The sequence below is a fragment of the Euprymna scolopes genome, chromosome 44 (genome assembly GCF_053919585.1).
Source record: "Euprymna scolopes isolate OS-2025 chromosome 44, ASM5391958v1, whole genome shotgun sequence".
In the NCBI taxonomy this organism is placed as follows: domain Eukaryota; kingdom Metazoa; phylum Mollusca; class Cephalopoda; order Sepiida; family Sepiolidae; genus Euprymna; species Euprymna scolopes.
In genome coordinates this window covers 44,861,390-44,875,237 of record NC_136525.1, presented here as the reverse complement: position 1 = coordinate 44,875,237, position 13,848 = coordinate 44,861,390, and the positions used below count along the sequence as shown (strand labels likewise).

The 13,848-nt window shown below is 31.4% G+C and overlaps 1 protein-coding gene across 8 annotated transcripts in view; it reads right to left on the bottom strand.

Moving 5' to 3' along the window:
- The window catches only part of LOC145268824 (syntaxin-binding protein 1-like), a 381,121-nt gene that overhangs the window by 52,050 nt on the left and 315,223 nt on the right, over positions 1 to 13,848 (bottom strand). For 4 of the 8 annotated variants that reach the window (XM_080124467.1, XM_080124471.1, XM_080124470.1 and 1 more), the window contains one exon: positions 2,015 to 2,095. The exons of the other annotated variants lie outside the window; for them this stretch is intronic. In XM_080124467.1, the coding sequence (XP_079980593.1) occupies positions 2,015 to 2,095 (81 nt within the window). The remainder of the gene's footprint in view (positions 1 to 2,014; positions 2,096 to 13,848) is intronic. 8 annotated transcript variants of the gene reach the window in all.

Genomic DNA, 13,848 nt, shown 5'->3' with positions numbered 1-13,848 from the left:
ACAAATTCCTATAAAAAAAAGAACAAATTCCTATAAAAAAAAAGAACAAATTCCTATAAAAAAAAGAACAAATTCCTATAAAAAAAAGAACAAATTCCTATAAAAAAAAGAACAAATTCCTATAAAAAAAAGAACAAATTCCTATAAAAAAAAAGAACAAATTCCTATAAAAAAAAAGAACAAATTCCTATAAAAAAAAGAACAAATTCCTATAAAAAAAAGAACAAATTCCTATAAAAAAAAGAACAAATTCCTATAAAAAAATAACAAATTCCTATAAAAAAAAGAACAAATTCCTATAAAAAAAAGAACAAATTCCTATAAAAAAAAGAACAAATTCCTATAAAAAAAAGAACAAATTCCTATAAAAAAAAGAACAAATTCCTATAAAAAAAAGAACAAATTCCTATAAAAAAAGAACAAATTCCTATAAAAAAAGAACAAATTCCTATAAAAAAGAACAAATTCCTACAAAAAAGAACAAATAAATTCCTACAAAAAAGAAAAAAGAAATTCCTACAAAAAAGGAAAAATAAATTCCTACAATAAAAAGGACAAATAAATTCCTACAAAAATATTCCCTACAATAGGAGCAGTATATAAAATGTAAAAAAATTTTTTCTTCCACATAAAAAAAAAAAAGAAATAAGCATAAGTATTATAATTGTAAAAAAAAGAGTTGTGTTGGGTTGGTATTATTTTCACAATGGCTGCTGACGCTATCCCAGCATTTGTGGTTTTGAGAGGATGGCAAAAATGAAGCGAACAGTTAAGAATGAAACAAAAATTAAAGTTTCCCTGTCAACACCATACAGGCAATAATTTAAAATTCGAAAATCTGGTGCTTCATTGAAAGTGATTCAGATTTTTAAAAAATTTCCTAGGAAATATAGAAAAAAATTTCCTAGAAAAAAAAAAATTATAGAATGGGGAATAAGGGAGTTAGGGCATATATAGTGTTGTAAATAAAATATATTTGGTGCTCTATCAATAGTGAACCGGATTAAAAAAAAAAATGGGTAACAAAGAAGTTGAGAGTATATATAGTAACGTACGTCAACCAAATTTTTTTTTTTTTACTCCCACATTAAACAAAAAAGAAATAAACATAAATAGTATAATTGTAATAAAACACCGGAGTCGATACATGAAATAATTTAAAATTTTAAAATTTGGTGCTTCATCGAATGTGATTCAAATTAAAAAAACTAATTTCCTAGAAAAAAAAAATCGTAGAATAGGGAATAAGGGAGTTGGGGTATAGATAGTGTTATATATACGTTTGGTGCTGTATCAATAGTGATCCAGATGATAAAAAAAAAAAAAAATCCCTAGGAGGAAAAAAGAAATTTTACATTAAAAAAAAAATCCTAAAATGGGGAATATATTGTATATACATTTGGTGCTCTATCAATAGTGGTTCGGATGATTAAAAAAAAAAATTTCCTAGAAAATAATTTTTCAAGAAAAAAAAAATTTCCTAGGAAATAATTTTTCAAGGAAAGAAAAAATTTCCAAGAAAATAATTTTTCAAGGAAAGAAAAAAAAAATTTCCTAGAAAATAATTTTTCAAGGAAAGAAAAAAAAAATTTCCTAGAAAATAATTTTTCAAGGAAAGAAAAAAATTTCCTAGAAAATAATTTTTCAAGGAAAAAAAAAAATTTCCTAGAAAATAATTTTTCAAGGAAAAAAAAAAAATTTCCTAGAATGAGAAACAAGGGAGTTGAGGATTTATAGATAGTGTTGTATGGCAACCAAAATTTTTTTTTTACTCCCACATAAAAAAAAGAAATAAAGCATAAATAGTATAATTGTAATAAAAGAGTTGTGTTGGGGGGGTAGTGTTTTTTTTTTTCCATGATGGTTGCTGATGCTATCCCAGCTTTTGTGGTATTACGAGGAGGGCAAAAAGGAAGCGAGCAGCGTTTAAAGAATGAAACAAACCAGCGACTACAGAGAAATAAAAGAGTGATAAGACGACAGCAACGGCAGGAAAAGAAAACATGAGCCTCACCTGCTGGGATTGCGGATTTGATGGGAAAGTTCCATAGCTAGAGACTTCTTGTAAAATGTTGGTATAATTTTTTACCAGACCCTGCGGTGTTGCATGCAAAGAACAGAGACACTAGAGATATAGACAATCAGTAGACATTTTTTACTTACTTATATATAGATATAGAGAAAGAGAGAGAGAGAGACAGAGAGAGGGATATGGGGATCTGACATAGGCACGGCACTATAAAATGAAAAAATGGGAGGGGGGAATGACGATGTTGGATTTTATCTGAAAAAGCATTTTAAATACATATATAAGAAATTAGTTATATATATATATATATATATATATATATATATATATAATATCAAGTAAAAATTAAGTTTACAAGCCAAAAGCTTCTGTAAACTTAAAGTGAATATAAATATTAATATTTATATAGTAATCCCAACCAAATAAAAAAGCTCAATACAACCAAAATAGGAAATAGAGCTTGTCATAGAACAAAATTTAAGACTAAATTATAATTTATATGAATTTGTTGTTTAACAGGGTACTAAAATAAAAAATATTAAGATTTCCTTAATCCGTGGAGTTTCAAAGAAATGTGTTCTCATCAGAGAAAAGATTTTTTGAAACTCTGCGGATTTAGGAAATCCTGTCGAACAGTAAATTCATGTAAAGTATAATTTATAGTTTTAAATCATGTTAACATACATATGTGTGTGTGTGAGAAATTAGATTTATGAGAAAGATGAGAAAATGTTATTGATAATATTTACCCAATCATTTACGTTATCATTTATCTTTGAATTAATGCTTTTAAACGGAGCATAAAAATGTCTCCCAGACAACACCAGGATCGATACAGCTAATTTAGAATTTTAAAATTTACTGTTTCATTGATAGTGATCTAGATTAAAAAAAAAAAAAATTCCTAGAATGCGGAATAAGGGAGTTAGAGGCATATATAGTGCTGTACTGTAAAAACCATTTCTCTCAATATAATTATGTGCTCTACTGGCCCAACATCTAGTATAGATTGTTTTTAATGGAAATATGTAGTCAAAATAAATTGCTTCAAATGTTTTTAATAATGCATTCCATTTATTTATTTTAACATTGAAAAATAAAAAAAGAATTAATGTTTTGAAAACTGGCATAAATCAAAATAATACAAACTATAATTATGTTGTTAAGTTAATTTTTTCAGGCTCTATTTTATAAGTCCGAGGAGGTCAGTTTGTAAAAACTCACACACAAGTTTTCAGTTTTGTTTTCCAGTCATGGCATCCACTTTATTTGTTGGGAATTTTTTATATAACTTTATTCGAATAGCAAAATTTTAAAATAATGAGAAATAAATGAATCATAATCGAATGTTCAAAATAAATAAATAAATAATACGTCAGTTGATTAAGAAATCACTAGAGTAAAAAAAAAGAGTAAAAATAAAAAATAACCAGAGTAAAAAAAAGAGTAAAAAATAACCAGAGTAAAAAAAAAAAAAAAATAACCAGAGTAAAAAAAAAAAAAAATAACCAGAGTAAAAAAAAAAAAAAAATAACCAGAGTAAAAAAAAAAATAACCAGAGTAAAAAAAAAAAAATATCCAGAGTAAAAAAAAATAAAAAAAAATAACCAGAGTAAAAAAAAATAACCAGAGTAAAAAAAAATAACCAGAGTAAAAAAAAATAACCAGAGTAAAAAAAAAAAAAAATAACCAGAGTAAAAAAAAAATAAAAAAATAACCAAAAATTACATATTACACTGGTTATATTACACTTCATGATTTTTTAATCGACTGATGTATTATTTTTTTTAGCATTCGGTTATAGTTCATTTATTTCTCATTAATTTATTATCTATATATTAATACGATAGTATGTATGTTATTTTCTGTGTCACGCTTACATCCGGGTCGTTTAATTATTATGTACTTCCATTCCTTGTAATAAATAATTTTACCAAGAATTCTTCATAAGTTTTGGTTTCAATTATAACTAATGGCACTTCAACAATCTATTTTTTTTATTTTTTATAAATAATTTTATCAAAAATTCTCCATAAGTCTTAGTTTCGATTATGCTGAGGGAACTTAAGTTATATATATATATATATATATATATATATAATTTTTTCCATAAGTTTCTATTTGTTTCGATCCAAGCTAATGTACCCAGGTCCTATGGATATATTTTATTTTTGAAATAGCAACTTTGATATATAAAAATCGATAAAACATTAACTTTATAATAATATATACGAAATCTGCAAGAATTAAAATATCATATTTAAGCGTACTTTATGACTGGGCTTTGCTGGGCGTTTGTGCTAGCTTAGATAAATAATTTTGTTGTTTTAATAAAAAAGCTACAACAATATCAGAGCATCTCCATTTACACTGAACATCTTATATATTACATATCGACATCAACATGTTACATATGAGTCCCCTTGACTACATTCCTTGGCCTTTTGGTCAAGATCAAAGTGTAGTATCTGTTCTTCAGATGCTGCACTTCTATTTCTTGTTCTCTTTCGGTGGAGGAGAAATCCTTCACGACTGAGACAATTTTTATTTTTGTACCTTTTCTCCACGTTAAAAAACGACCCTGGTGTCTAACTCTGTCCCGTGGGGAGACATAGTAAATAGGTACATATGAGTCCCCTGCGGAATTTCCACAGGTCCCACTAGTTTATTATTAAAGCGATATTTTCCATTTCTAAAAGAAGTTAAGACCGTTTATATTTTGAATCGAGACAAATTCCCCAATGTATTTATTATGGAAAAAAGTTCTGAATTGCTGCCATCTAATGCCGTCATCTTCCCTAACAGGGATATATATGCGACTAGGAACGACTGGGAAATCCTTGTGAATTTGACATCCCATAACACTTCCTCCTTCAGAGGAAGCCAGTTCAATCCAATATCTGATGCAGGTTTTGCGTATGCTACTACTTGCCTTCATTCATTGTCATAAATTACACATGAATGAGTCCCCTGTGGAATTTCCACAGGTCGCACTAGCTTATTATTAAAAGCAATATCTTCCATCTTTGATATTCTGAATGGAGACAAATTCCCAAAAGTATTTATTACGAAAAAAGTTCTGAATGGCTGACAGATACGGACAATATACAACATAATAACGTTGACACATGGGTTCTCGTTAGATCACCAAAGTTAAACAACATCGAGCTTGTTCAGTACCAGATAGGTAAACATTTGGGCATACCAGGCGCTGTATGTAGGATGTCGACATGTCCCAACAAGAGCTGCAAAAAATCTAATGTCGTCATCTTCCCTAACAGGGATATACATGCGACTGGCAACGGCTTGTGAATTTGATATTCCCTTAATACTTCCTTTTTCAGAGGAAGCCATTTCAACCTTTCTAGGATGAACCCTTCTAAGATGAACACAGCTGGCATACATACAAATGGACAAAATCTGTTTATGTAAGTTAGGTATGCATGTATCTCTATATATAATAAAATAAAGTCGATTATTCTCACCTAGGAAAAAAAAAAAAAAAACAGTTTTGCAAACGCAGACGCCACACATAAATTCAATATGGTCAGACTAATAGCCAATATCTGATGTAGGTTTTGCTTATATTACCACCTGCATTCATTCATTGTCATAAATTCTTATAATTCCAAGAAGAGTCACATTCCAAAACGAGTTATATTTAATGGTGGTAGCCTGATACTTAATAATTACTTTCTCCTTCTCTCCCCAACGAGACCGGGAACGTTTTCATATCTATATTTTTTTTTAACTTATTTTACACCAGCATTGTCAGAGTTTACTTTTTAATCCAATAAATTTCACAGTAATTCTTTCGTTTACAATGCTTTAAATAAGGACCCCTCCCTTCACATGTCCCAACAAGAGCTGCAAAAAATCTAATGTCGTCATTTTCCCTAATAGGGATATATATGCGATTAGGAACGGCTTGTGAATTTGATATTCCCTTAACACTTCCTTTTTTCAGAGGAAGCCATTTCAACCCTTCTAGGATGAACGCAGCTGGCATACATACAAATGGACAAAATCTGTTTATGTAAGTTAGGTATGCATGTATCTCTATATATAATAAAATAAAGTTGATTATTCTCACCTAGGAAAAAAACGTAGCTTTGCAAACGCAGACGCCACACACAAATTCAATATGGTCAGACTAATAGTCAATATCTGATGTAGGTTTTGCTTATGTTATTACCTGCATTCATTCATTGTCATAAATTCTTACAATTCAAAGGAGAATCACATTCCAAAAAAATGCCATATTTAATGATGGTAGCACGATACTTACTAATTATTTTCTCTCTCTCCGCAACGAGACTGGGAAATTTTTCATGTCTGTTTTATATATATATATATATATATATATATATAATTTATTTATTTTTACGCCAGCATTTTCAGGGTTTACTCTTTAATCCAATAAAGATAACAATAGTTCTTTCGTTTACAATGCTTGAAATAAGGATCCCTCCCTTCAAAAGTTCTGGTCGATTAGCTGTTTGCATACAGTTATCAGGTGAAGGAAATATCAGAATAAAGTAATTTCGACCAATTAAAAACCCTGCTCATAGACTAAACAAAATAGCATCATCCAACAACAAACAATTAGATTATTGGAAGATCGACTTTTTTCAAAATAAACCTAAGATTACAAGATCGACTTTTTTCAAAATAAACCTAAGATTACAAGATCGACTTTTTTCAAAATAAACCTAAGATTACAAGATCGACTTTTTTCAAAATAAACCTAAGATTACAAGATCGACTTTTTTCAAAATAAACCTAAGATTACAAGATCGACTTTTTTCAAAATAAACCTAAGATTACAAGATCGACTTTTTTCAAAATAAACCTAAGATTACAAGATCGACTTTTTTCAAAATAAACCTAAGATTACAAGATCGACTTTTTTCAAAATAAACCTAAGATTACAAGATCGACTTTTTTCAAAATAAACCTAAGATTACAAGATCGACTTTTTTCAAAATAAACCTAAGATTACAAGATCGACTTTTTTCAAAATAAACAAACTTCATTTAAAATTAGTTTACAGTTAGTCTAGTAGTTAACGGTTTGTGAAAGTTACCCTTTTCGCAACAGATGTGCTTCTACACAACTTTAACTGAATCAGATCTACTCTTTATAACTGACCCTACAAAGAAAAAAACTTTAGTGTCGCTTTCGAATATTTTAACAAAACATTCTTATTCTAACTTTACATACTTTTACTTCAACTTCTTTTTCACGTAAACTCATATTTAAAAAAAAAAAAAAAAAATGCAGATAAAAAAATTAGTAAAGCAACACCTTTTATTCCAAAACTGATTTAAAATTATTTTGTATTTTTACCTAACAATTTATGGGTACTTATGCAGAATACTAACGACAGTTTCTTACAACTCTTATGGACTTTCAACAAACATTTTCATTCAAAATCAATTCCGTATAAAGTTACATTTAAGTTGGACATCATAGATAAAAAAAATAACATGGTTCGTATTATGCATACAAAAACACCAGAATTGCTTAGACATTAGACTAGGGTCCTCCTTGCTTTCCTCAGGATTGGAACAAAACAACATTGGTCATGGCTGCCCTTGAGCAATGGTTACAGTTGCTAAACAACAGTTGTTAAGGTAGCAATTGTCCACCAGTGATCATGGGTAAACGCCAATAACCAAAAGTAACTGCCTAAAAACAGCAGTACCAACCACTGCCCATCCGTGCCATGAGGTGACAATAGTCAACTTAAAAGAGCAATAACTACCATGGATGATGACGCCTGACAACATGGCATTTTCCGCCCTTCTCAAGAAGCAATAGTAACTACTGAAAATCACTTCCAATTACCATCATAACCCTCAGTGACCGACACTGGATGACAGTACCATACACACACTGACAGTGTACGAATATTGAAGACAAGCCATTTCATTTCAGAGCTGCCCGTTGGGACTCGAAACTGGTTATGATCGATACTGACCGACAATGAATAATGCAACATGCCAATGACAATCAGTGCTCGCCATTGAAGACAGAAAACAATTTAATTTCAATGGAGGCCAATACTGGTCATGGTTGAGTCGGGAACTGACAATTACAGTTGGAAAGACAACCAGTATCCACCAGTAAAACACCAATAAATGCAAGTAACCATGAGTTACAGCCACAGGCATCCAGTGACAGCCAGTGGATGCCAGTGCCCAAATATGTCCGACAGTTGAAGACGAATGATTTCAGTTTGATGCAGTCCAATGGAGGCTGACACTGATCATGGACAACAGTGACTTCCAGTACAAACAAGTAATCATCCCAAACCAACAGCAATTGCAAGTAACCTCCAGTGCTGACAATGACAGCCAATGGCTTCCGCTAGCTGCCACTGCCAGATAATGTAAATTAAGTACTTTCATTGTTGTTTTTTTTGGGGGGGGATGATAACTAATGGTGTATATGTTTCAGGAAGACTTTTTCAGATTATACTTCTAAGAGTCTGAAGAATTTCATATGATCATTTTAAACTGGATTTTTTTTTTTTTTTTCAAAATTCCTGAGGATTCAATAAACACGTAGGTACCTCTAACAAATGCATATACATGCATAGTTCGTAAAAAAAATATATATATATTCCGATTTCGTATTTTTTTTACAATCAAATTAATTAATATGGCACAATCACGTTGATAGACCGGTTCTCGTCAGATCACCAAAGTTAAGCAATGTTGAGCCTGACCAGTACCAGATAGGTGACCATTTGGGAAGGCGAGGCTCTGTATGTACCACGAGGTAAAAATACCAGGTTGAGAAACTGGTGCAGTCTATCCTTCTCTTGAGGTTTGATGAGACTCTTAAGCCATGCTAGTGATGGAGTCACGATAAAAAATACCCTTGACAGGCCTGACGAAGCATCAAGTATTCAGCTACTGACAAGATTTGAATTACACTACAAACTCGTGTAGCGAGTTCAATCTCACTGCAGCTATGCTGGATGATGGACAATCGAACACTTTGATTTCTCTTCTGTTGATACAAGATAAATATATATGATGCAGGATGTGTTTGGGTACATTTACGTTTATTAAATTTTATTTTACAGGAAAAATTAAATTAGCATTTCATGGTTGAAAGCTCTTAAAATATGATAGAATCCAAAGCATGTTTGATGCACATTAATATTTTACTAGAAGGATCTGCAGAAATTCCGTAAGATGAGAAATGCAGTTAATCAACAAATATGTTTTGATAGAAGCTGATATTTTTCTGAACTGCACAAAAATTTTTTTTTTCTTTTTAGACAGAAAAACCAATAACACTAAGCAAATACAAGTTTAACATTTCTTGATCGAAATGAGATAAATTAATAATATTTGAAAACAAGGCTACATCAAAGTGAGGTCACACTCATATTTTTGTCCAGGGTTGCCAAATTGACCTTTTTAAAACCAAATTTAATGAATTTGTTTTCTTTTTTTTTAAACAGTTAGGCCTTCAAAAATTACATTTTTTTTTTCTTTTTTTCAAAGCGTAATCTATGGACTAACTAAGGAAGGAACACTCATCATATAGACGAGTTTAAAAAAGCCGAAGTAACTAAAAATATTCACTCAGTTTATAGAGAAGAATGCTTGAATGAAAGAACGTGCAAAAAATGGTATAGAAAATTTAAAAATTAGTAGTCAAGTTTAATGTGACATTGCAATATCTTTGATAGAATTAAAGATCAAAACTGGAAATATTTTCTAAATTTTCACCGTTACGGAATTCGCGTTTCTTTCGCCCGATTCTAAGAATCATTGAAGGATTTCATTTTGATTCAACCATAACTCCATTATTTTCATGAAAATTGGAAATATTTTCAAATTTTCACTAGCTAAGGGCATGAATAGCTGCATTGTCTTTTAGATTCCTTGTGAAAGACAAAGACTAAGGTAGTAAACCTCGACAAGCGTCTGGTTTAGAGTCTTGATAGATGCACAATGAAGCACTACAACACCTTTCCTGCAGCTGTTCCAGCTCTGACCATATAGGCTTGCCTTTCTGTTAGACTGAGAGAGGACCCCGGTAACTGGGCAAACCTAGGTCTCCTTATCACCCGCCCATACCTGCATCTGGAGAGCAAATTCTAACTTTGAACTATATAGCCAGAGTAGATGCTGCAGTGCACTAAACTAGATGCAGTCTTATTAGTCAGAAGGTTGACACTATGATTAAAGAAAATTGGAAGGTTCTACTCATAGACATTAGCGATAGGAACTGACCAATCAAATAGAGCCACGTTCTGCTAGCAACCAATCAGAAACTGGAATCGCTCCATAAAAATATCGGATCTTTTTATCTGCAAAATTTTGAAGTTCAAAACTTACACGGATCAACTACCCACCAAAAAACACTTTCATCTCCAGGACTTGTACAGATTAGTTACCCATGAGAAACTCTTCTGAAATTGAACATGAATTTCGATTCAAAAGAAAACCCTGCAGTATTGGTTGAACAAAACTTTCAAGCCATACAACCATTCATTGTCGTCTTTTGACATGCTAGAAAGGTTAAGTTCGGAAAATGGGTGTCTCATGAATTTTCAAAAGTCAAAAGAAAGCCCTGCAGTATTGGTTGAAGAATTGGCAACAAAACTTTCGAGCCATACAACCATTCATTGTCGTCTTTTAACATGCTAGAAATGTTGTTTGAAAAAGGAGTATCTCATGAATTTTCTAAAATATGATTGGAGATGAGGATTTGCCGAGTATTTTAAAAACCAGAAACGACTTCATATTTGATAGTTTAAATGCTTACAAATCTCTCATAAGTGTAAAAGAGTTAAAAATAAATTCATTTTTTTTTTTAAAATTTAACTATTAATAAAAGATTAAAATGGATGACTTCTTCACACACACAAAAAAAGATGCATTATGGTGGATTAAATTTTTAAATTATTTTAAATTAGGATCATGAAAATTTCATGTTTTTGCTTGCTTTACTTTTGATAAATATTTGGTTGATAGTAAATAAATTAAAAAATATATAAATACTAGCAAAAGTACCCGTCATTGACTGGGTTCAAAAACAGCCTACAGAAAATGGACTCTGATTTATGAAAGTATGATAGGTTATGAAAAGGAAGGGTTGTAAAGAGATAGCTTCAAATTTGGGGGTATCAAAACCAAAGCAAAATATGATGAAAGTGAAAATAAAATAGATAAACCCCATAATTTATTATACTATACCTGTTCACAATGAAACACTTATCACAATATTCTGTGGATCTATATTAAAAAACCCTGTTAAACTTTGTGACATATTTCCATTCTATGGAGGTCAGGTGCGAACGAACACCCCATAATTTTATTATGCCATATTTCTTCAAACTGAAACATAATTATCAAAGTATACTTACGCAGATAGATATGAAAAGTCTTTATTAAAGTTTGTGCCTATTTCCATTCTATGGAGGCCAGGCGTGAACGCAGACCCCACAATTTTATTATACTATCCCTATTTAAGTTAAAAGTATTATGTACATCTATATCAAAAACACTTGTAAACATTTTTTTTTTTTTTAATTTTAACATTTTTTATTTCCATACTTTGTGGACCAGGCATGTACGTAGACCCCACAATTTTAATGAATCATCATTATGCCAGATCAAACATACCCATTCCTGTGTCTCGATACATCTTCTATCATTATATGTGATCAGTTTTCTATAATGGTCAACCATATAGGAGCCTATTCGTGACCAGACACACACACAGACGTTCAGCTTTATATTATAGATTAGCTGATAGACTAGAACTAAAACGTAGTTTCCACGCTGGTATGATGTATGCATGCACGCACGCACACACACACACACGCACGCACGCACGCACGCACACACACACACACACACACACACTCAAGAGTACAATTGATTTATAAACAACTAGCAGGGGTACCCGGCGTTGCCCGAGTGTTTGTTTCCGGGACGAGGGGGGGGGAAGTTTTAAAAAATGTTATGGTAGGTAAGTAGGAAGGATCAAACCTGGAGTCATGAGTAAAAGTAGGAAAATAAAGTGTGAAAAAAAACAAAAAAAAAACATCTGCAACGTTAACAGTTCGGCCACCAAGAAAAGTCCATTCCAGTTGTTTAGGAAAAAAAAAAAAAAAAAAAAAAAAAAAAAAACCACTACGGTAGGTTGGCGTGAACGTGAAAATATAATGTGAATTGTCCAGCACGCTAACCACTACGCCACAGAGCACTGCAGCTTAGTTTAGTGATTTTAAATAACTTCACATGAAAGAACTACGAAGCCAAACCGGTGTTCTCTTCTCAACTGTTCCTTGCGAACGATCCCCAAACGGTGTTAAGTGGTGGCAGGGGAGGAGGAATTTATAAGAGAGAAAATATTTTACCACTTCCATTGATCTTAACCGATTTTGGCCGTGACTTCTCAGCAGAAAAAGTATAGAAATCTAAGATTATCGAGGAATTTGAGAAATAATAAGCCTATAACACACCTCAGATATTGTTCTGCCGTTTGTGCATATTATATTTGCATGAAATACCTTGATTTTTAATCCTATTAAGGTCAAAATCAGACGAGAAAAAATGATGTCATTTTATTTATATAGAGATATATCAGAGTTTGTGTTCTCTCTTTTGAGTCTAAGGTTTTGTTTTTCTATACTTGTAAACGAGCACTTATATACTCGGTGATCAACACTGTCAGAATAAAAGAAAGAGAGAAAAAACCATGACACACAAGTGTTGAAGTTGACAATTATTGAGGGTAGCTGCACATGGTCATACAAATTTAGAAAATTCACAATAAGAAATTTTTCAGAGTCAAGATCATGGAGAAGGTGAGGAAACTATGCACAAAAGCGATCAAAAATATGATGAGTAGTCAGCACGGATTGGCTGAGAGTGTGAGCACAAAAGTAGTTTATTTCTAATATTCAGAGAAGGTGGTGACTAAGAACAAAAACGCACATAGGATTTCCGATCATAAGTTAATATATTTAGAAGTTAGGGTTGTTCGAGGTTTTTGTGGATTGAAAAGTACCCCGAGAGAGGAGAAAGAGATTGCAGATTGGCACAGACGATGGGATGAGCTGACATCAACCGAACGATAATAATGCCTCGACAGACTAATTATCTCAATATGAAGTCGTTTCTGGTTTTTAAAATTCTCATCTCAACTCATATTTTGGGTTTTAGCTTATACACTAGAACTTCAAGATGTGGAAGCGAACATTTATGGGTCCGTTTTCGTAATGGTGTCGTACATATACTCAGAGCACAACTTATTTATACACAATGTATCAGTGTTTGTGTTATTTCGTGTATGCAAGCTTTTTTATCCTAAATACTATGCAATTATGTACAATCTAGAAAATATGCATAAATAGAATTAAGCATAATAGTTAAATGAAACTAGTCATCCAATAAGAAACCATAAAAATGAATTAACAAATGTTCATTTTTCAAAGGAATATGCAAATTAGTTAACCTTCTTGAAGTTGCTCACATCCATGATAGAATATATTAAGTTTGTTTTAATAATTTTTAAATAGAAAAAGTAAGCTTCTAGTATCAATTTCAGGCTGAGAAAAAAAAAATCTCAACTGTGTAGTGTGTGTGTATATGTATAAAAGTGAGAATGTGTGTGAGGACACTTTAACCAATATACTCAACAAATTTTTGATTTACAAACTTGGTATATAGAGTATTCAGACATATGGAAAACTTTGCTAATGGCTGCTAAAGGGATAAAGATTGAATTTGTACATCAAATTTTTATCTGTTTAACTGTTTCATGACTGCATGCGCAGTCAT